We start from the raw sequence: 19,688 nt of genomic DNA, 5'->3' as shown, positions 1-19,688 counted from the left end.
TGATTTCTTCCGCCCAACACCCACAACTGTCCAACTTATAGTACCACATAGAAGCTTTCAGGAGATGCTCCGACAAATTAACTGGCCTGTCAAGACATGTATATAAAATTATAAAATACATAATTAAAATGTTTGACAGATCAGTTTAGCTAAATAATAACACAGGACAGGCGCAGTTATAAAAGGGTTTTGTCGCATAGGGCGGCTATAAAAAATCATATTAGAAGAAAATTCCGCACACATGGACACATCCCACGTCCAACCCATGCGTGCATAGATGACCATTTGGAGGACACTTTGCGATGCAAAAAGCTAAATTTATGCGCGAACCGCAGCTGAAGAGTGGTGTGTAAAAGGAGGGTGGTGGGGTGGGGAGAGGAGAGCAGGCAGGTCAGGAGTACATCCGGCTACAAGGAGCGGCACTTTCACGCTTGACCTCACTCACAGACGCGCAGCGGCAGCCTGCTTAGCCCCTTGACCACGGCCATATCCGAGTGTGTGTGTGTGGGTGGGTGTGTGGGTGGGTGTGCGCTTTTTATGAGCGACGACACCACTTGCGATGAAAGCATTTCCGCATCCGCCAGCGTTTCCGAGCCGAGTCGAGCCACGCGAAGCGATGCCAGCTCCGAGCTCCGAGCTGAGGCTCAAGCTCTGGCCAAGCGGCCTCAGCGTGGAGTCCACTTTAATTTTTGTTTTGTTTATAATTTACGCGACACAACATCAATTAAGTGCTTGGCCGGAAAAGCGCATACCTGCACCTGAAAAAAGCACCCATAAATTGTCGCCCTAAAGTGGCGAACGCGTCGCCCAACCAACCGCCTGCGCCGGCTTCCCGACTTCCCGATCCGGTCACCTTTCCTGGCCCAACATCGCCACCAGTTGGTCCACCAGCTGCATTGCCTTGGCTTAAATAGCTGTTGCCATTTTATATGCGTGCTTTTTTATGCTATACACAAATCATTTTATGGACTGCACACGGGGGATTGTCCATAAGGTCGACTATTCAGTAAGAACTGAATTCGAAGCGACGAAAAAATGTATATGGAAATCTCCTTATTCTGGCTTATGAAGCTGCACGGTATATTTTAAGGCTTTCAAAAAGTTTTCAAAACTAACCAATTCAATTCTTACCTATTTTACTTTTTAAATATAAAAATTTACTTATAGACATTTGGCGCTAGGCAATAATATTTGCTATACCAAAGAGATATCTAAGGAAACTGATTTTAAATTATTTTCTATTTATTAGAAGAATAGAGCTAATACCCGTCTTTCAGTTCGAAAAACTAAACTTTATTGAGATACCGTGAAAAACCTCATTCATTACATTATTTGTGTAAATTCTAATTATTTTTATAAGTATAGAGCATGGTAACAAATTATTTATCTAATTTTTCAAATAGAATTGGCAACTATGTCCTTCGATTAAGACTTGTCTGGAACTCGAACCCCAATCATATGTATAAATATATTAATAGGAGTAAAAATATTTAACTATTCCAATTAATCGTATACAAACTTAATATCTGCAAACTGGGGCTAATTTAGATGAGCCTATAATTTATAATTTCCCTTAAAATATTTAGGCAAACCATTTTGATACTCTTACGTATTATTTCTTATCCCGGCATGCATATAAAACCAATAACATAACACACTTAAATGCTTACCAAATGCTTCTTCATGGAAAATCAATTATCAACTTTCGTTTTTCGTTTTGCCCAACACTGGCAAGAGACAGCTGAGCGCCATGCTGCCTAATTGGAATTAACAGAAGAATTTATGGGGCAAGTTGGTGTGATTTGTTGAAGTGACATTACGATGCGGTAAACGAGCGACAGCGGCAAGTGCGCCATAAAGTGGAGATGTCGAGAAGTGGGGAAGTCGAGATGTGGAGATGTGGCATGGTAAAGTGAGTCACATTTGCAGACGCAATTTGTTACTTCGAAAAAGGACCAAAAGGACATTATACGGCAGCATAAACAAAACCCCAGACGGACCCTCAAAGCCCATCCCAACCATACACCCATGTACACAAGTCTATTCACAGCTGCCCGAACATTGGCCAGTAAATTAACCTGAAAGACAGCACTTGCTTTAAGTTATTTGTCTCATAAAACTGGCATTGAATGCGCGCTGCTCATCCTCAAGGCAATGCCGAACCGATGTATTAATTGATTAGTACTAATATCGGTTGTAATTCTGTATCTTTTGTCTAAATTTGGGATATATCTTAGATCTATTTCTCATACATAACATAGCATACATTTCGGAGCATTGAAAATCAGTGATATATTGAGTTTCATTCATTTTATAATCAATAAATAAATATTTGTCAATAGAAAAAGTAATTAAAACACGTAATCGCAGCCAACTTCATGAACAAGCGTTGCCAGATCGACAATGAAAAATATTAATTTAAATTAAAAAATTCACAGAAATATCAAAAAAACTAAACAGTCATTAGTGATATGTTTTTAAAAGTGATCTAAAAAATTTTAAATAATTGGTTTTTTATTATCATGATAAAAATTCCCTAGTTTAAGGGATTCCTTTTGTTCTTCTCTTTTCTAAAGGGCTCTGAATAATTGCCCATTCCATTGGGAGGAAAAATAAGTTTTAATATAAAATATATGAAAACACGTAATCGCAGCTAACTTCATGAACAAGCGTTGCCAGATCGATAAAAGTGAAAAATAAATTTTTACTTAAAATTCATACAAATTTTTTTTATATTTGGTTTTTTCATTTGAAGGATTCTTGTTGTTCTCTCCTGCCCTAAAGTGTCCTGCATGTCTGCTAATTCTATTGAGCGAATGCTTGCCAAAGGCAATTGATTGGCTAAATCTCTTGCGGCTATAAATTTCTATATGAAATACATAGTATTAGATGTATATTCGTTTATCAAATGAATATAAATTAACAATCGTAATTAACTCATTTGGCTGGCCGCCATTTTGTCTAGTCGCGGTAACCAAATTGGCGACAATTATTTAGCTGGCAAATGGTATGCGAAAAATGAAATAAATGTTGTTAGTCATTGAATTGTTTTGGGATGTATTCTATTTATCTGTAGCCATGTACTTGTACCTATATTATTTAGCTGCAGCGATGCGACAATCAAATGGTTAAATGAATGTTTTGCTGCACTCATCCATTTATTCACGCGCCATAAACTAAGGACGAATTTATTTCAAAGGACATGCGTTCCGAAGCGCCACAATAAAAATAATAAAATTAATGGCCAAAAGCAAGTGATGGCCAACACACCAGTAGGTGCAGCCACGATTTCAATGTTTAGTCCACAGGTACAGCAACAACAACAACAACCAAAACAACAAGAAGAAGAAGAGGGCACCACTGTGGTTACAGTGGTGCCTGAATTAAATATATGAATGTTTTGCGCATTCCATTGCAAATTGGAGCCGCGGTCAGGAATAATTTTAGCCATTTGCATTGCATCGGTCCAGATTTTGGGCCAGTTTGCAGTTGCTGCCCTGCAATGTGGCTGCATGGATATTTGGCCATTGCCATTGTTATTTACGCGACAATTGCAATAAACATTAGTTCATTTGTATTGCCCGGGCCCACCTCTAGCCCCCTTCCCATGGCCCGCATCACCCCGCTGCAATGTCCTGTCGCTGGCACATTAAATTAATTACTCATGTTATTATTCTGGCCAAAATGAAGTACGCAACAATTTATAATCGCGGCCAAACAAGATTAGAAGTACCTGCGGTATCCAATTCAAATCTACCCCCAAAATACCGCCCCCCCCCCTTTCCCTCACACCCACCACACCCCTCCGCAGCCCAAAATGTGGTTACTGCTGGCATTGCTGCAGTCATTTTGCTTTATTAGTCAAAATGCGCCAAATCAGAATTCCACATTATTCGTATTCGAGTACTCCGCTCTGTTCGCAATTAACGTAAATTTATGATCAGCCAATTTCAAAATAACTCAACATTTTCATTGTCCTTTGCACAAAATGGCAATTACGGCCAGATGCCCAAATACAGCTCCACCTTTTTTTAATGTATTTAAACAGAACTATGGCTAAAGAGCTTCTTTTAGCTAATGCAAATCTATAGTTTACCAGCAGCTTTAACTTCCTTGTAAATCAAAAAATGTAGTAATTAAATGAAGGATTTGTCAATTTTAAAGTTTTATATTTCAAGCCAACGAATGCATTCATAAATACTTTTAATAGTTTTAGTTTGCTCAGACTATAATATATACCAAAATTTGGGTATGGGATTAAGTAAAAGAATATGGTATGGGTATTGCTTATGCAAAAAATTAATTTAAATATTTTTAAAATAAATGTATTCTCGATTTTATATAAATTGACTAACACATTTGTATGACCCAGTTTTTTGTTTGCTTAACGGTTGAAATTCTCAACCAGTTGATGCTTATAAAGATAGACAAGGCGTTTGCAAGCCTAAAGTTTGCTTACAGACAAGCTGCTCACATTTTGGTGTCTAGTCGTTGTTATTTGTTAGTTATTATTTATACTTCAGTTTTTTCTTAAGTACAAGTTTTATCTTCATAGTATAATATTTAATGCTAATCCCTCTTCTCTCCTAGTCATGGGCTTCTTCTAACACCTTCTAAATTTGGAAAACAAATTTTTTTGTTTAGCAACATTTAGATATCTGTTAAATAATAATTACATCCCAGCTTTGTGGATCTACTGTTGCTTTAAACGTCTTAAATCCCATAAATGTGAGCAGAGTATCAAACGCCCTATAAGCAACAATACAATTTACATTGTAATCTTGGGATAAATTATATCATCCCAGCAGTGAATGCACTCGAACGGGAGCTTTAATTAGGCTGCAACAATGCTACATTTTGGGGAATCAACAGGCGGCTGTTGCAACACAATCGCCCCCATAATGCATCCGTTCAGCTGCAGGCTGGGCAAGCATCTGCCTTCCACGGCAACCTACAAGCTGGTTGTGGCTGCCCCAGGGCTTCCTACCCTCAGCAGGCGGAAGGATGCGAGTGCCGGATGCTGCCCACCCTATGCAAGTGTGTGTGTGTGTGCGTGTGTGTGTGCGCGTGTGTGTTTTGTCCTAATGCATGATTATGCTCAAAGCATAGGCCAAGGCGCCTACAGCAAACCACAACAACAGCAACAACAACAACAACAACAACAACAATAGCAACAACAACAACAACAACGAACTCGTGTGGATGCCTCGGATTGGGCGACGCAACGAGGCGCATCTCCATATATTTGCATCGAAAATTTGCACATGTTCAAATCGAGATTTACGATGGCGAGTGACATCATTAATCAAGCGTCTGATTGGTGATCCTGTTCCTGTTAATTAATACAATAATGGATTGCGTGGAGTCTCCGAGCCTTGGGCCAAAGACGACGACAACCAAACCTTGCCGTGCCAACTGGATTTACGAGCCCAAAGAAGTGCGTTTAGGCGCTCGGCATTAAAAAACAACAACAACATCAACAACTACGGAAAAAAAGAAGAAAATGCAGCTGCTTGTGTCCTGTGTCCTGGCGGCCAACATTGATTTAAAATTTACAACATTGAGGCAAAGGTTGGGCCAACATTGCCATATGTTGCATTGATTTATCATTAGAAGGCTGAGAAGGTATGGCTAAAATGGAAATGTTGCAGCTGCTGCTGCTGGACACCAAATAAATTTACCAGTTGCTGTGGCATGGCATGGGCCGCCAATGGGATCTCGGCCCACACAAACACACACACACACACACGCAGCACACACAAATTTCAATTAACAATTTTACCCTTAATTTGACCAAAAAACAGCAAAAACCACCAAAGACGCCTAAGCATGAGACTGAGCTGAACTGAGCTGAGCTGAGCTGAGCTGTGTGCGATGAGCTGGCAAACTAAATTACAATTTCAAATCCCCCAATATCCAGCTCCAAGCAAATCCGCCCACCTGTCTCCCACCTGGCAGGGGCTCGAGCATCAATTATGATTATCGTCACGTTTTATGAGACGTTTGCCCAACTTTATGACTGGGCGCGTGCTAGTCGAGCGCCCCAAAGTATGCACTCTTATAATGAATATTGACAAAGGATATGCACAATATATGTATGTATAGGCAGACATACAGGTAACCGGTTTTACCTTACACATCCTTACTGCCACATTACATACACGCTCCAAGCATATGTTTAGTTTGCTTATATTACCGAGTTTCTTACTCATTTATTCATTAGTGGAATTAGCCACAGGCCGGAACTAGTTTATTCAGACTCCAGGCTGAAGCTTGTGCGAAATGACTGCGAGTCCAATTACTAACAAAACTGCTCTCTTATGCTAATGGACGTACTACAATATTAGAAAAGCTACTCTTTGAAAGTGTCGCCAGAGAAAAAAGAGTGTCGCCTCTGAACTAAATGTGCAGAGAAAATTGCCTGTACTTAAAATAAGTATCAGACCTTCTAAGAATGTAGGTGTCAATTTAAGAACAACAACTCTTAGATTGAGCAAAAAACTAGATTGCAGATACTTACGAATTAATAATTAGTATATATTAAGTATAGATATTATGAGGCGGAAAAAGTTGTATTATAATTTTTGGATATTCAACTGAATTTTAATTAAATATTAAGCATACGAAAGTTGCTCAAACTAAAAGGCCTTGGCTTTCGTTTGGAGAATATCAGACATACATAAGACTTGCTTGAGCTATATGCTAAAAAATATATATCTTTATTTAAAGACTTAATTATTAATTAAGAACAACGTCAGATTATTAAGCAGACCTGAATTGTGATTAATCATTTTCTAAACGAAATAGTTCTTGAAACATGCTTCTCAAAAGAAATACTACATGAGACCTACAATTTTACACACATTTTTGTGTCAGTTTTTTTTTCAATTGGGTAAATTAAATGATCGTGACTTTCTTTTGAAGCCAATTTATTGTGCTGATCTCTATGAACAGCAAACTGTTTAGAATATTTCTAATTCTTAGCTTCGAGCAATTGTACGCTTAACATTTTCCTTGAAATGTGAGCACAGTTGCTTTTAATTGTGTGCGCCAAGAAAAAAAAAATGAACAGAAATTAAACCCTGTAATGGGTAAAAAGCAGAAGACAGTAGACAGTAGAAGTCAACCCGCAATTAAAACCGGCAACAAACGAAATTTCAATTAGCGGCACTTAGCGGCAGCTGCCATTACCTAAAAAACCAACCCGAGTGGCAGTGAAAAAATATCTAATAACAACTAAACGATATTAGAGAACAAATTAGCCAGGCAGCGGGGCCGGGGCGCAGGGGAAGCAGAGAAATTGAATGGCAGCCGCAGGAGAAAACCGCAGGCAATGCAAAGAAAAAGGCAGCGGCAAAGCCGTCAAAGGCGACACTTGGATTTTGGATTTGGGTTTTTGCTTGCCACATTAGGCAAAAACAATTTCATTTTGCAAATTGTTGTGTTGCATCTGCAACAGCAGCGGCGGCAATTTGGGCAAATCTTTTTGTGCAACATGAGGCAGGCAGCGAAGCGGAGGTCCTCCAAAACCGATTTCTTCTGTAATTGGCCCCAAGTACCCTGCAAGCACTACCAAGCACTTAGTACACATGCATGGGGCTTACCATTTGGTAAATTGAAACTGCAAATATGCAAATGATTCGGTTTACCACTCCAAAATAACGCACTAATTGCAATTTACGAACTTGCAATCAAAATTACCAAAAATTACCAAAACTAAAACAGTTTCAAGCACAATTACCAACAAAATTATATAAATGAAAGTAATCCAAATTGGATCATTTTGCCACTAAACGTTTGAATTGTCCTTTTTAATAATCTACTAACTGCATCACACTATAAAACTAAAAAAGTACAGGTGAAGCTATACAGTCCGTTTGTGTGTGTAAAAAAGAGAGGGCAAGGGAAATAAAGCTGTAGACAGGGAGAGAAAGAGTTAGAAAAAGATAGAGAGAGAGGAAGAGAGAGAGAGAGAGAGAGAGAGAGAGAGAGAGAAAGAGAGAGAGACAGAGAGTTTAAGAAATTGAGAGACAGCAAGAGAAAGAATGAGAGATAGAGAGAGAGAGAGTAAACGAGTAGAAGAGTTAAAGAGACAGAGAGAGAGGAAGAGTAAAAAAGAGTGAAATAGTAAGAAAGGAGAGAGTCTGAGTAAAAAAGAGTCAAAAAGCGGGAAATAGTAAGAAAGGGAGAGTGAGTAGTAAGAGGAAACGCTCGCAATAGGTGGGAGAGACAAAGAGAGGCTAATAGGTGCGCCAGTATAAATTGAAAGAATTAAGGAAAGAAGAAACAGCTGAAGAATGTTTAAAAGAACGAGAGTAAGAAAAAGAGAGCGACCTGCAGAGAACTTAAGAACGAGACTAAGAAAGTGACTGAGAGTGTACGTAAGTAATGGGGAGAGAGGAACAAAGAGATTGACAGGAATTTTGTACCCTATTAAAGAAAACCGTGGTATAAGTAAGAGCAAAATGGAGACGTAAGAGTAAGAGAGAAAGAAAGAGTGTGAGATATAAGCAGAGTGAGAATTATAAAGAGGGCGCTAAAAAGAGAGTGCTAAAGTAAACTAGAGTAAAAGAATAGTAAAAAACGAATGGTCAGAGAAATACGTTAGAAGCTAGAGAGAAGGAACGTTAGAAACGGAAAGTAAGAGAGAGCGTTAGAAAGATAATGAGAGAGAGAGAGAGAGTGAGGGCAGGGAGGAGGGCATAAGAGAAGTAGAAGAAATGGAGAGAGAAAGAAGCAGCACGAATAAGAAGAGGTTAAAGACACAAATAAAGAACTAACAGACATTAACTGATTTTTAAACTTTGAATTTATAATTTAAAAATAACGGCTGTCCTCCTGTGCGATTCTCAAAAATTTAAATAGGGTGTGCCCATTTGCCTTTAGTTTCAGTGATTTTTTGTGTGTGCGCCCTCCTCTGCGCTTCTCAAAAATTCAAGTAAGGTCTGCCCATTTGCAGTGATTTTTTTTGTGTGTGATTAACAGTGGCTAAAAAATGTTAGAGTAGTGTAAAGTAACTTGGATGCTGCAACTTATGTAAACTTAACAGCCCTCCTCCTTTGTAAAGGAAAATTGCTGTTACAACTATTTAAACTTGACTGCCGCCCTCCTTTGCGATTCTCAAAAGTTCAAGTAGGTAAGGTCTGCCCATTTGCATGAAATTTCAGTGTTTTTTTGTGTGTGATTAACAGTAGCTGTTAGCGTAATGTGAATGGAATGTAAATGAAGGTGGCCACATTCCTGATGCCTAATATACAACTAATATTTTTTTAATTTATTAATTCTTATTATTATTTTTTAACAGCCACTCTATGATGCAATTCCCAGGAATTAAATTCAGTCGCGCATAATTTGATGTTGATTAAAATGGGATGCCGCTGAATGGATGAATGGTAAGTATTGTAACATTAATAAGTTAGTAACTATATATATATATATATAATTTCCCACGTACATCCCTACCTAATAGATTATACACACATACAAAATAAAACTAACATTTTTGAAGCAAATCTTTTTGAAAGTATCAAATATATAGTCAAAAAGCATTTATTTATTATATAAGTTGATCCTTATGCAACTGGACTAAAATTTAATTAATATTTTATTCTTTTTTTTTTGCAAACTAATAAACTTTTGGCAAACATCAAAACATTCCATGCCATTACACAAATCCAACGCATCCTTTATGAGTGCTGCAAAGGATTCCGATATTGCAATGGCTAGAACGGGGGGCGGTAATGGGGTAGGGTGTTTGTGGTAGGGGTTACCGAGTATTTGGATGATTGTCGAGCATGTGAAACTTCTTGAAGATAATAATAATTTAGTGCTGTTGAAATGACTTTTGACCATCACACACAATTGATACGACCGACCAACAGTAGCAGTAGGCAGGCGGGCTGAAGGCTCCCAGCTCCCAGGGCCAGGCTCAGGCTCAGGCACAGTTCCACACACGTGTCCTTGCACGTCGCCCACTCCTGTGGAATGCAACTCTGCGACTGCATGCAAACAAAGTCGAATGGAGTCGACTAGTTTGCACAATCAAATACTGTGCCCCAGGACGAAGGATGGGCTGTTCGGCGGAGGAGGCGTGCTGGAAAGAAAGTATGGCAGACCATTTGTTCGTCCGCATCTCAAAGAAATAAACAAAAGGGGCGCGCCGCCAAAATGCCGGAAAATCCACACATCCTTCGACGCAGCCACTTTGCATGCAATGCGAGCAACTTGCACAACGATTTTGTTGTTGTTGTTGTTGTCGTTGTTTGTGGAAATGCCTTGGCGGGTTTTGTGAAAACTGAAAATGAATTCGTAAAAATTCACTCGTAATAATTTCTCGATTTTTGGTGGAAATTATTTGATTACACACACGTGTGGAACGCCCGCCTCCGCACGGCTGATGCAGCTGCCAGCCAAAGGACTCGATCTTCTGCAGCTCTGCCGCTGGCTGCCTGTTGGCCATAAAATAAACTTCATCTTCAGTTCGTGCCGCTCAGCATTTGGGTGTGCGTACACAGAGCACAGAGAAGTGCGCATTCATTCGCAAAATTCCCAAAACAAATAAACTAGTTTTTTAAGTTGGCAAATGCTACGCTTTTGGGGTTGGGCTACAGCAGAGACAGCAGCTCGCTTATTTGCGGTGGCACAATGGCTAAGAGAGGTAACATAGATCCTTTGAAGAGAACTTGAAGAAAATGTTCGAGCTTCAAGACAATGATTTTGATCACACTGAGTAAGGGAGAACGCATAATAAAATGTTTGAAAATTAAAAAGGGTTTCAATTAATTGAAATTCAATTAATAGATGATTTTTGTAATAAATATATCTGAATATGTTCAATTTAAGTTTAATTACTTAAGTCATTACAATTGTAATGATCAATAATTACTTAAATATTTATTCAAGTAATTCTGCCTGAACAGTATAATTGGCAAAATTTCGCCTCAATAGTTTAATTGCTTATGAAATCAGCATTATTATTATTTTATTAATACGTAATTCAAAATATAACATTTAAATACTTCTGTAATTTTGCCAAAAGCATTAATAGCTTGATTAAAATTGTCTGGAATGTATATTTACATAAGTAAACATGCCGGAAAAGTTTAAATAAAAAAGAAAAATTACCTAAGTAATTAAACCTTAGAAGAACAATAAGTAAGGCAACTGTAGTCGGAAGATATAAATACATGACTATTATATATAATTATTGTCATAATTTTACTTAAATACTACTTGAGTAATTAAGTGTGAAAACTAAACAAATTTTTTATTTACTTCTTATCATACTTCATATGTAAAAAAATATCATGACTTAAGTAATTGTAACTGAACTAACCTTGTCTGATATATGTATACTCAGTGCATAAGTAGTTTGGGCTTTCGTCCAGTTTATAGCCATTGAGGCAAATGCCAGCCAAGGCAGCGGACAGTGCGGCGGCCGCATGGCTAGTGGCAGGCGTGTAATTTGCATTTTGCAAAGTCCAAAATGAACTAATAAACACACACACCGGAAGCCGAGTCCACAAATTGTCGATGTTTGCAGCGCAAATCGTATTACCAGGCGGGGTCGGTACCCGCGATCCCGGCGAGAAAGAAAGAGGTCTACGCAGCGCAGTTTCAGTGTCCGCTGGCACACGGCTAATAGGCAGGCAGGCAGTCGCGAATACTTGGCTCAAATTGAAAGTTATTTAATGCAGGAGGAGAAGGTCGAGCCACGGGTCAGGCTAGGGGTGAGGCTGGCGGTGGCGCGGCCTATGAGGTTACGGAAATTGTTACGCGATGCTTGGCCAGGCCAAGAAAATGGCAACCTCAACAACAACAACTGGGAGTTGTTTTCTGTAGTGTTTTTTTTACAAATAAGATTCAAAAAGTTTATGCCGTTGGCTGTCAGGACTTGGCAAATGGGCAGTCGAAGCTGAGCGGGGGTGAGCTGCGGCCGAGCTGCGTGTGATTCGCATTCGCCGGAGGATTCCGTGCGGGGACACTGAATATTTAACAAGCGACTGCGGAAGAGGAAACCAAATGGCGCAAGTGTTGCTCAGTTTAATCTATTTCCTGCACGGTATGCCTCGAGACCAGGGAGATTGTCTGACTGCCCGCCTTGCCGGCCGATCCGCACAATCTTTAAATACACGAATTTATCGTTTCATAAAAAGGCAAACTTCACTTAATTCCGTGAGACAACAAAATTTCTCGGCTCGCCGCAAGTAAATTCATTTTCCCGTAAATATTGTCTACGGCGAAACTTAATTTACCAACAAAGTGCTCATAAAAATGTGCGGTTTAAAAATCATACATATAAACGAAAATTATAACATTTCTGGAAACAACGCTTTGTCGAATTCAACGATTTTATGCAACTGCGGCCGAAATGTGAAAAGTTTTATAATTCACAAGTGGTTTGGGCACGAGGTGAACAGGTAAAAAGTTGTTTAAGATCACGGAGGTACTTATTCCATATTACACTAAATTCTCTGTGAAAATACACAATATATATATTTCAAACTGAAGAAATGACTGTTTGACGGACGCACAGGCCATACATCGAATATCACCAGCAAACGTGGAAAATGGATGGAAAGTCGTTGCATACAACTATTTTAGTTATCAGCATTAACCTCTGATGAAAATTCATTAGAGACGTGTTTTGCACTTTACGCAATATCTACCCCTTGTTGAAAAATGAGTTACAAGAATAGGATCATGGGTTGTATTACGGAAAAAATGGACTTCAATATAATTTCCAATAATTTATGTAAGAATATATTAAATAGTCGAAAGACAAGTAAGTAAAAAAATAATAAAACAACATTAAAAAATCGTCCACGGGCGAAAAATGGGTGGAAAGTGGTTAAAATTTAAAAATAAAATGGCAAGGCTCTCTCTCTCTCTCTCTCGTTTACTCTCTTAATCTCTCTCTCTCGTTCAGTCTCTATATATATAAAAGTTTGTATGTTAGGGCAAGTCAGACCTGGGATTACATTTTAAGACACACTATATTGAATTGCAAATACTTAAAAGCCTTGATTCGGCTTTTTATAACTTTTTTTTTTGACTTCCTCAAGTATATTTAAAAAATATTTAGCCATAAACTTTTGAGATTTCCTTTCTTTATGCAAACTTTCCCTGGAGAAATGAATGTTTATGTCTAAACAGAAAAAAAATGAAAATGTGGCTAGCGACAAAATTGTTTTCAAATTAAGATGGCAATTTTCAGCGACCAGTGCCCATGTTCACGGCCAGAGGACCATGGTAAAGCACCCCAAAATACGACAGGAAGACCTGGTCAGGTGTCAGTTGGGAGTGTGTGTGTGTGTGTGGGTGTGGGGTGGGGTGGGGTGGGGGATAGGGGCGGGGCCAAGAACTTATGCTGTAGCTCGACGGCAACGAAATTTGATTATGTTCGCGGTTACACTTCATTTGTCTCCCCCTTCCCCTCCCCCTTCCCCTTGCTTGCTCCATGGCAAATTGACATAAATTGTTGTTGCTGTTGTCTTTGGAGCCCTCACTCAAGGAATTTATGCGATCAATTAAATTTTTCAAATGACCAAAAAGTTGTTTCGGTTTTTAATTTTCATAAATTTAACTTAAATGTTTTCATATTTCGATAGTAAATTTCATTTCGGCCGCCGCTTAATGTGTCAAGTTTTTTTTGGGTTTGGGTTTTTGGGCGAGTTATGAAAATGATAACAAGATTTTATGATGATTAGAAAATTTAGATATCGGGGCGGGGCATAGGGCATATGAAATACACACTCGTTAGCATTAGAATTTATTGCAAATGAGCAAAACTTTTTCAAAATTAGAATGCACAAAAAGTCAGGAAGGGCAGTGAAAGTAAATCAAATGTAAATCATCGACAGCAACCAAGCGATCCTGGACCAACTTTCATCTTTCAAAAGTCCGGCAGCAGCAGCAGCAGCAAAAATGATATACAACACATTTTGTGGAACCTTTACAACTAAATGCGGATAATCTGTAAGTTTGCTTTACCAAATTTATGTGAAACGGGTGGAGTTTTCCCTATATTCTTCATGCTGCTGCTGCTCCTCCTGCTGCTGCTCCTGCTGCTGCTGCTGTTGGCTGGCCTTGTTGTTGTGCTTTTTCTTGGTTCCCTGTATAGTTTTTCAGCTACCCCCTCGTATATCTGGTGCCAGCCGCCCAAAACTAAAACATGCGCATTCAATGGGCGTCCGTCCCATCCGGGCAACACCCACCCCAACCCGATCCTGTTGCTGCAATTCATTTCCAACAGATGGGTGTGTGTGCCTGTGTGTGTGTGTGTGTTCGTTTGGAGCAGTGCTTCTCGGTATATGTGCGGAGATTTACCGTTTTATACTTGACATTTCCAAAAGTTTAAGTTTTAATTTATGACACCGCCACTTTCTATACGGGGCGACAAGCTAAATATGAGCGTGGCTAGGAGGAGGAGGAGGGGGAGGAAGGACGGGCATCCTTAAACAGGATATCTAACTATTGTCGTTAGTCTTGAGGCGCTCGTCCAGCTCATCTTAACAATACGCTCAGCTTTCCATGCTGGCCATTTGTTCATTTAAATGGCCACAGAGGGGATCCAAGAATACCCCTGCGGTGCGACAATGTTGCCGAAATGGATTCTAAATCTTAAATATTTAAAATCGTATACAAGTTATAATTTATACAAGTAAATCAATAGCTTACAATTAATCATTTACTGCACGTATGCGTATTTAGGAACAAGCGCAGCCAACTTCACTACGTCCTACAAACAAAAATATGGCAACGCCAGAAAAACCTAAGTATGGTGTCCGAAGTCCAAACGGTATTTAAAACAAATATATTCCATTTAAATTAATAGAAAGTGGACAATGTATTTGAACATACAAAATTTATTTGATATAAAATAAGCATTTTATAGCATCCACCGAATATACGAATATTCAATGGCACTTATGCATGTTTAGGAATAATTTACAATGAACAGGCGCAGCCAACTTCATTTCGTTCTACAAACAAATTTATGGCAACGCCAGACCAAAACCCGAGTAGTGTCCGACGTCCAAACGGTATCTAACGGTATCTAACGGTATTTAAAGCAAACGAGGTTTTAGGGTAACACCTAGTCGGGAACTTCCGAACTAGCGTTTTTGACCTCTTAATAGGATCATTTATTTTTCATTAACAATACACTTGAATTTTTTTGCCAAAAAAAAAAGAGAACAATCAACATCAAGATCCAACGATTTGGGAGTGCATGGTTGCCATATCGGATGCTCGTAGCTTTCAACTCCTGTGCAGTAAAAATTGAAAATTTGTTATCACTTTGAAAGCAGTTGCTGGCTCACCCGGCAGCGATTGATGTTTAAATCCGATTTCCACACAATTTCTCAATAAATAAAATCTAGAACCAACGATTTCGGCGAGTATGGTGCCAACTGGGGCGCTCATAACTTCCGACACCTGTGGTCCGGGAATATATATATTAGTAAATATATTTGAAAATATTGGCAATAATAATTGCCTTACCCGGTAGGGAATTGTAGTTATCACCACCACCACCACCCCGGCGCATTTCCGTGGGAGAACTATAAATAGGAGCATTATATATATCTAAGTTGATTTCCAACTATACTTACTACAATCCATTTCGTGAATCGTATCGTCGATTCTCCATGCCGTGTCTCATTGGGGAGCGATAGCCAGCGCCTCTATAGGGATTGGAATCATCGTCGTGATAGTTCCTAGGCCTTTGGGGATACCAATCGTGTCTACCGTACGCAATACAGTCGCGAGAGTCTTCTCTCATATGATCCCCGTCCTCGGGTCGCTCACACCTGTAGCCAGTCTGCGCGACATACTGTTGATAACACTGCACGAAATTCCGGAGTACTGAAAGTCCATAAAAATTAAATATTAATTCAAGCCGAGCTCACATCAATCGCACTGTCATTGTCAGGTGCTGCCATGCCGTAGGTCTCCATAATTTTGAAAATTTTAAAAAAATGAATTTGAATTTTTCGTAAACCGAAAAAGTTGTTTTTAGCCAGAACGTAAGAACAAAAATGAATTCCGAAAATATAGCACAAGTCTCGTTGCCTTTTTTGGGTTGCATGGATAACTAGACTGTTTGTATTTATTGGTTTTCTACTCATAACTAAACTAAGTGCGTTCAACTCTGTAATAGTTATTGATTATGTTTTAAACTAACTAGCAGGCCAGACTAACAGATGGGCCAAGCACGGAGAATTTGAAGCTGTTCTTCTTTTTAAAATAATATTAACTCACCAAGCTCTATCAAATAGACAAAGTTAAGTGATATGTGTAACAGATCTGGTTGAACAGAAAATGAACAAAATGTTAAATACTGCCTTGCTATGCGATTCTCATGAATTCGAGTAGACAGGATTTCTTGCTTTAAATGAACTGTTTTAATAGCCCTTGTTGGTCAGTTTCCTTTTGGGGCTCAGCTACTTAACTTTTTTTCATATGTATTCTTTTGCCTTTTCTAATAAAATTAATTTAGAAGTCGGTATTCCAAGCCCGAAAATCAAGAAAATGGAGTATCAATATTGTTAGTTTTACAGTTTATTTTATTTATGTTCGATTTTTATGCTTAACTACAATTGAAAAAGAACATTATTTTTGTATAGTCAGTTTTTTTTTGCTTAAAACTCTTCACAACGTTACCCGAAGAAAATTTTTGTATTTAAAATGGACTAGTAAAGGTTTCTATTTTCCTTTTAAAATTTCTAATTTGCTAATGATGTGTGAGTGTGCATGTGTGTGTGTGTGCCTGTATGTGTGTGTAAAGTAACTTTAGCTCTAAGTCCATGGGCTCAACATGAAAGCTGAAATCCCTCTGTCCACGAGGCTAGCCAGGAAAACTCTGCACCTTCTCTGTGAGGATGATGAATTTGGACATTTTGTGTGCGCAAAGTCACTTGCTTAAAAGTTATTAGGGATTAAAAGAGTTGCGGCTGTGGACACAAATGCGCTTCGGAATCTGCTTCATTAGAGACGGAGGCCATTGCATGCGACTGTACAAGCAGGACATGTGTGTAGTCACTGTGTGTGTGTGTGTGTGTGTGTGGGAATGTGTGTGTGTGGGTAGGTAAACACCTTTGGTGAAAGTTTTTGAAAATACTAAAAGGAAATCACTTTAGACGTCCTGCAGAACGGTCCCAAAGAAAACGCAGCAGCAGCACCAAAAGTTTGCGCAGCTATGCCCCCTGTATATCCCCCCAAACCCCCCAAAAACCCCCCTGGACCCAACCACAAAGCTGAAGTTTGTGATGGAGAAAGCGTGAACGATTATGAGTAGCAATCCTGTCTACTCCTGCCTGCTCCTGACTGGCGTTTTAATGTTGCCCGCTGCAACTTCTGAGACATCTTAATTCCCTTCGAGATAAATCAAAAATGGGTAACCAGATCAGTGAGTGTACCCATTGGGGCTGGCGGGGGGGTTCAGGTTTTTGCTACACAAAATTTGTATTTTTATTTACATTTTCAACTTATGCATTTTTATGAGCTGCGCTCTATGTGGGTGTGTGTGTGTGTGTGGTTTATCCTTTCATAAATGCGTCCAACGGGCAACTGATTTATGCCACCGCAAGCTGGCGCTGCTGGCGCTGCTGGCAGCCAGTTGCATCCCTTGGCCCCCCCCCCCCCCCTTCTTGCCACACCGGCGCTGGCAGCCGCTTCCTGACGTCGACGACGACGACAAAGTAACAAAACAGCAAACAAAAATTCCAGAAACAACATAAAACCGATTGATTTATTTTGACAATGCTCCATGCAGTGCCTAGCTACACACGGAGCCGGAGTCGGGAGTCGGAGTCGGGAGTCGGAGTTGGTGGGTCCGAGGCCAAGTCCGGCTGCCATTGTTTGCACAGGCGTCGCTCGGCCCCATCGACATGTTCCATTCGCATTTCGGACCGTCAGCAGACCCAACCCCAACCATAGCCTAGACCCAGCCACCCCCCATCCCGTCACGTTGCCTACCGCCTGCAAAGTTGTCCTCTTTGTCCGTTTGTAAAATATTTTATTTGCACATCTTTCTTATTTTAATCCTTCATTGCATTCTGTTTGGTTTGGGCGCCTTGAGCTCCATCCCGGGTTCGGTCTGCATGCAGCCGCAGTGTGGGAGCGGGAGCCGGTGCGAATACAATTCGGACTGCGTGTGTTTCTATGCTGTGGCAAATGCCCATAAAACACACGTTAATTACCCTACAGCAGCATCCCCCGACCCCCGCAGCGAGCTTCACATTTATCCCTGCAGAAGGACTCGTTTGATTTAAAGCAAACAAAAAATTATCTCCTAGCGCTAATCACTAATTCTAGCAGGCATTACCCGATTTTTCCCGGCCAATGAGGCGCTAGAATTGATAAACTATCCAATCTGAGGTTTTGCAACGTCCTTCCACCAATTTTCCACATCTGCGGGTGGAAACGGTAAATCGGTAAATAAAAACAAATTCTTTTGAATAGAAATAGCGGGAAGTATATAATTTGTTACAATTTTGGCGTAAGTATGTGGAATGCATAAAACAAATGTAGAACTGTTCACAAGGTTTCGTACATTATTCTGTTAAGGAATTTTTGAAAGACGAACGTCCGTCCTGGCATTCATTATATGACCGAAAACGAACTTTTACTACGAAAATAACTTATATAATAAAGAATGGAGTTCGAGACATCACCATTATTGCCAATACGAGTTGACCGTGACCGACTGTCCAATAGAATCTGAAATATGGCTTCATATTTATATTTATATTTTGTGAATTTTAAGCACATACCATCCGCAAATTGAGGATACTCAGGCTGCTGCTTATTACATCTATCATTGGGTGTACTGTGGGTGGGAGAATCATAAATTAGTCGAAATAGGATATATAATCGATATTCCAGCTAATTACTTACTATAAACCATTGCGGGCCAACATTTCCCGGGCTCTGCGATTATTACGGCTCATGCTACGATATTCGAACGAGCTGTTGGTCACGGAATGCCGGGGTGGGTAATCCTCATTGCATCCATACCGTGAATGGCCAAGGTCCGGCTTGCAGCCGCCGTCGTAATATTCGCTTTGGAATTGTTGGCCACTCATATGCGGAGCACCTGCCTGATCGTAGCTCTTATTAGTGCCGTTCATCTGTGGGGCAGGCAGCGAAATGGAATCATTGAAATTGAAATCCGTGGGAGATGCGGCATACTCGGCATACCTCGGGATAAAATAGTTGGGGAAATGGCATATCGATCCGATAACCACCAATTTGTGCATTCTCAAAGTAATCCATAATTTTTATAAAATTTTAAACTAAACCAGGATTAGGAAAAAATAACCTATGCCAAAATATAGTAAATTTTTAGGTCGAATTAAAGATAGTATTTGAGTTACAAGCTCTGAATGAATACTGAAATTTTATACATGCTGCAAAACAATTTACCTAAAACTTAAAGAAAAGCCAACTTGACTGAGTTAAAAAAAAAAACGAAAAAAATCCTTTAACTATATAAATAATCTTGGTTGCTTGGCGAACTTTCGAAATTTTAGTTTGGGCCAGACCTCGAGGCGGCTTTAACAATAATTTTAGATCAAAAACATATGAAAATAGCATCACATCTGGCATAGGGTAAGACTCAATTGTCGCTAAAGTTTGAACCAGTCAATTGTTGTCGTTTCTTTATGCTTTGTTCATATAGAAAA

At 39.5% G+C, this 19,688-nt stretch overlaps 2 protein-coding genes and 1 long non-coding RNA gene across 6 annotated transcripts; all 3 read right to left on the bottom strand.

Moving 5' to 3' along the window:
* Window positions 1-103: 103 nt before the first annotated feature.
* Window positions 104-1,045, bottom strand: LOC135428511 (uncharacterized). Its single transcript, XR_010436263.1, has 2 exons — window positions 817-1,045; window positions 104-758 (listed from the first exon to the last, which is right to left on the bottom strand). It is a non-coding gene; the product is annotated as an uncharacterized LOC135428511 (long non-coding RNA).
* Window positions 1,046-15,083: 14,038 nt separating this feature from the next.
* Window positions 15,084-16,070, bottom strand: LOC135428127 (uncharacterized). 3 transcript variants are annotated; one of them, XR_010436210.1, is made up of 5 exons: window positions 15,912-16,070; window positions 15,615-15,847; window positions 15,505-15,563; window positions 15,324-15,438; window positions 15,084-15,268 (listed from the first exon to the last, which is right to left on the bottom strand). XR_010436210.1 is itself a non-coding variant. In XM_064681946.1 (4 exons), the coding sequence occupies exons 1-4, from the start codon at window positions 15,957-15,959 to the stop codon at window positions 15,380-15,382; spliced, it is 408 nt and encodes a 135-aa protein (XP_064538016.1). In that variant the 5' UTR covers window positions 15,960-16,041; the 3' UTR covers window positions 15,193-15,379. The 3 variants fall into 3 exon arrangements, 1 of the variants encoding a protein (XP_064538016.1); XR_010436203.1 differs by having other exon boundaries at window positions 15,615-15,867; window positions 15,923-16,040; XM_064681946.1 differs by having other exon boundaries at window positions 15,193-15,438; window positions 15,615-15,867; window positions 15,923-16,041.
* Window positions 16,071-17,998: 1,928 nt separating this feature from the next.
* On the bottom strand, window positions 17,999-19,393 carry LOC135428141 (uncharacterized). 2 transcript variants are annotated; one of them, XR_010436213.1, is made up of 6 exons: window positions 19,204-19,393; window positions 18,901-19,133; window positions 18,777-18,832; window positions 18,557-18,723; window positions 18,329-18,414; window positions 17,999-18,250 (listed from the first exon to the last, which is right to left on the bottom strand). XR_010436213.1 is itself a non-coding variant. In XM_064681962.1 (4 exons), exons 1-4 carry the CDS (start codon window positions 19,276-19,278, stop codon window positions 18,680-18,682), a joined length of 408 nt encoding a protein of 135 aa, XP_064538032.1. In that variant the 5' UTR covers window positions 19,279-19,393; the 3' UTR covers window positions 18,453-18,679. The 2 variants fall into 2 exon arrangements, 1 of the variants encoding a protein (XP_064538032.1); XM_064681962.1 differs by lacking the exons at window positions 17,999-18,250; window positions 18,329-18,414 and having other exon boundaries at window positions 18,453-18,723.
* Window positions 19,394-19,688: the final 295 nt, after the last annotated feature.

The sequence above is a fragment of the Drosophila montana genome, unplaced genomic scaffold (genome assembly GCF_035044405.1).
Source record: "Drosophila montana isolate Dmon_TW-CO22-7 unplaced genomic scaffold, ASM3504440v1 contig_1408_1, whole genome shotgun sequence".
Classification (NCBI taxonomy): Eukaryota; Metazoa; Arthropoda; class Insecta; order Diptera; family Drosophilidae; genus Drosophila; species Drosophila montana.
Note: the sequence above shows the minus strand (reverse complement) of the source record. Positions and strands in the feature narration are given on the sequence as shown.

What these genes read in the sequence shown, in the direction of transcription:
- LOC135428141 (XM_064681962.1), bottom strand. Translation starts at nt 19,278, where the DNA reads ATGGATTACTTTGAGAATGCACAAATTGGTGGTTATCGGATCGATATG. An exon ending in CCCAACTATTTTATCCCGAG is followed by an intron (nt 19,134 to 19,203) that starts GTATGCCGAGTA and finishes CCTGCCCCACAG; the next exon opens with ATGAACGGCACTAATAAGAG. An exon ending in GTATCCTCAATTTGCGGATG is followed by an intron (nt 18,724 to 18,776) that starts GTATGTGCTTAA and finishes GCCATATTTCAG; the next exon opens with ATTCTATTGGACAGTCGGTC.
- LOC135428127 (XM_064681946.1), bottom strand. Translation starts at nt 15,959, where the DNA reads ATGGAGACCTACGGCATGGCAGCACCTGACAATGACA. An exon ending in GGCAGCACCTGACAATGACA is followed by an intron (nt 15,868 to 15,922) that starts GTGCGATTGATG and finishes ATGGACTTTCAG; the next exon opens with TACTCCGGAATTTCGTGCAG. An exon ending in TAACTACAATTCCCTACCGG is followed by an intron (nt 15,439 to 15,504) that starts GTAAGGCAATTA and finishes CCCGGACCACAG; the next exon opens with GTGTCGGAAGTTATGAGCGC.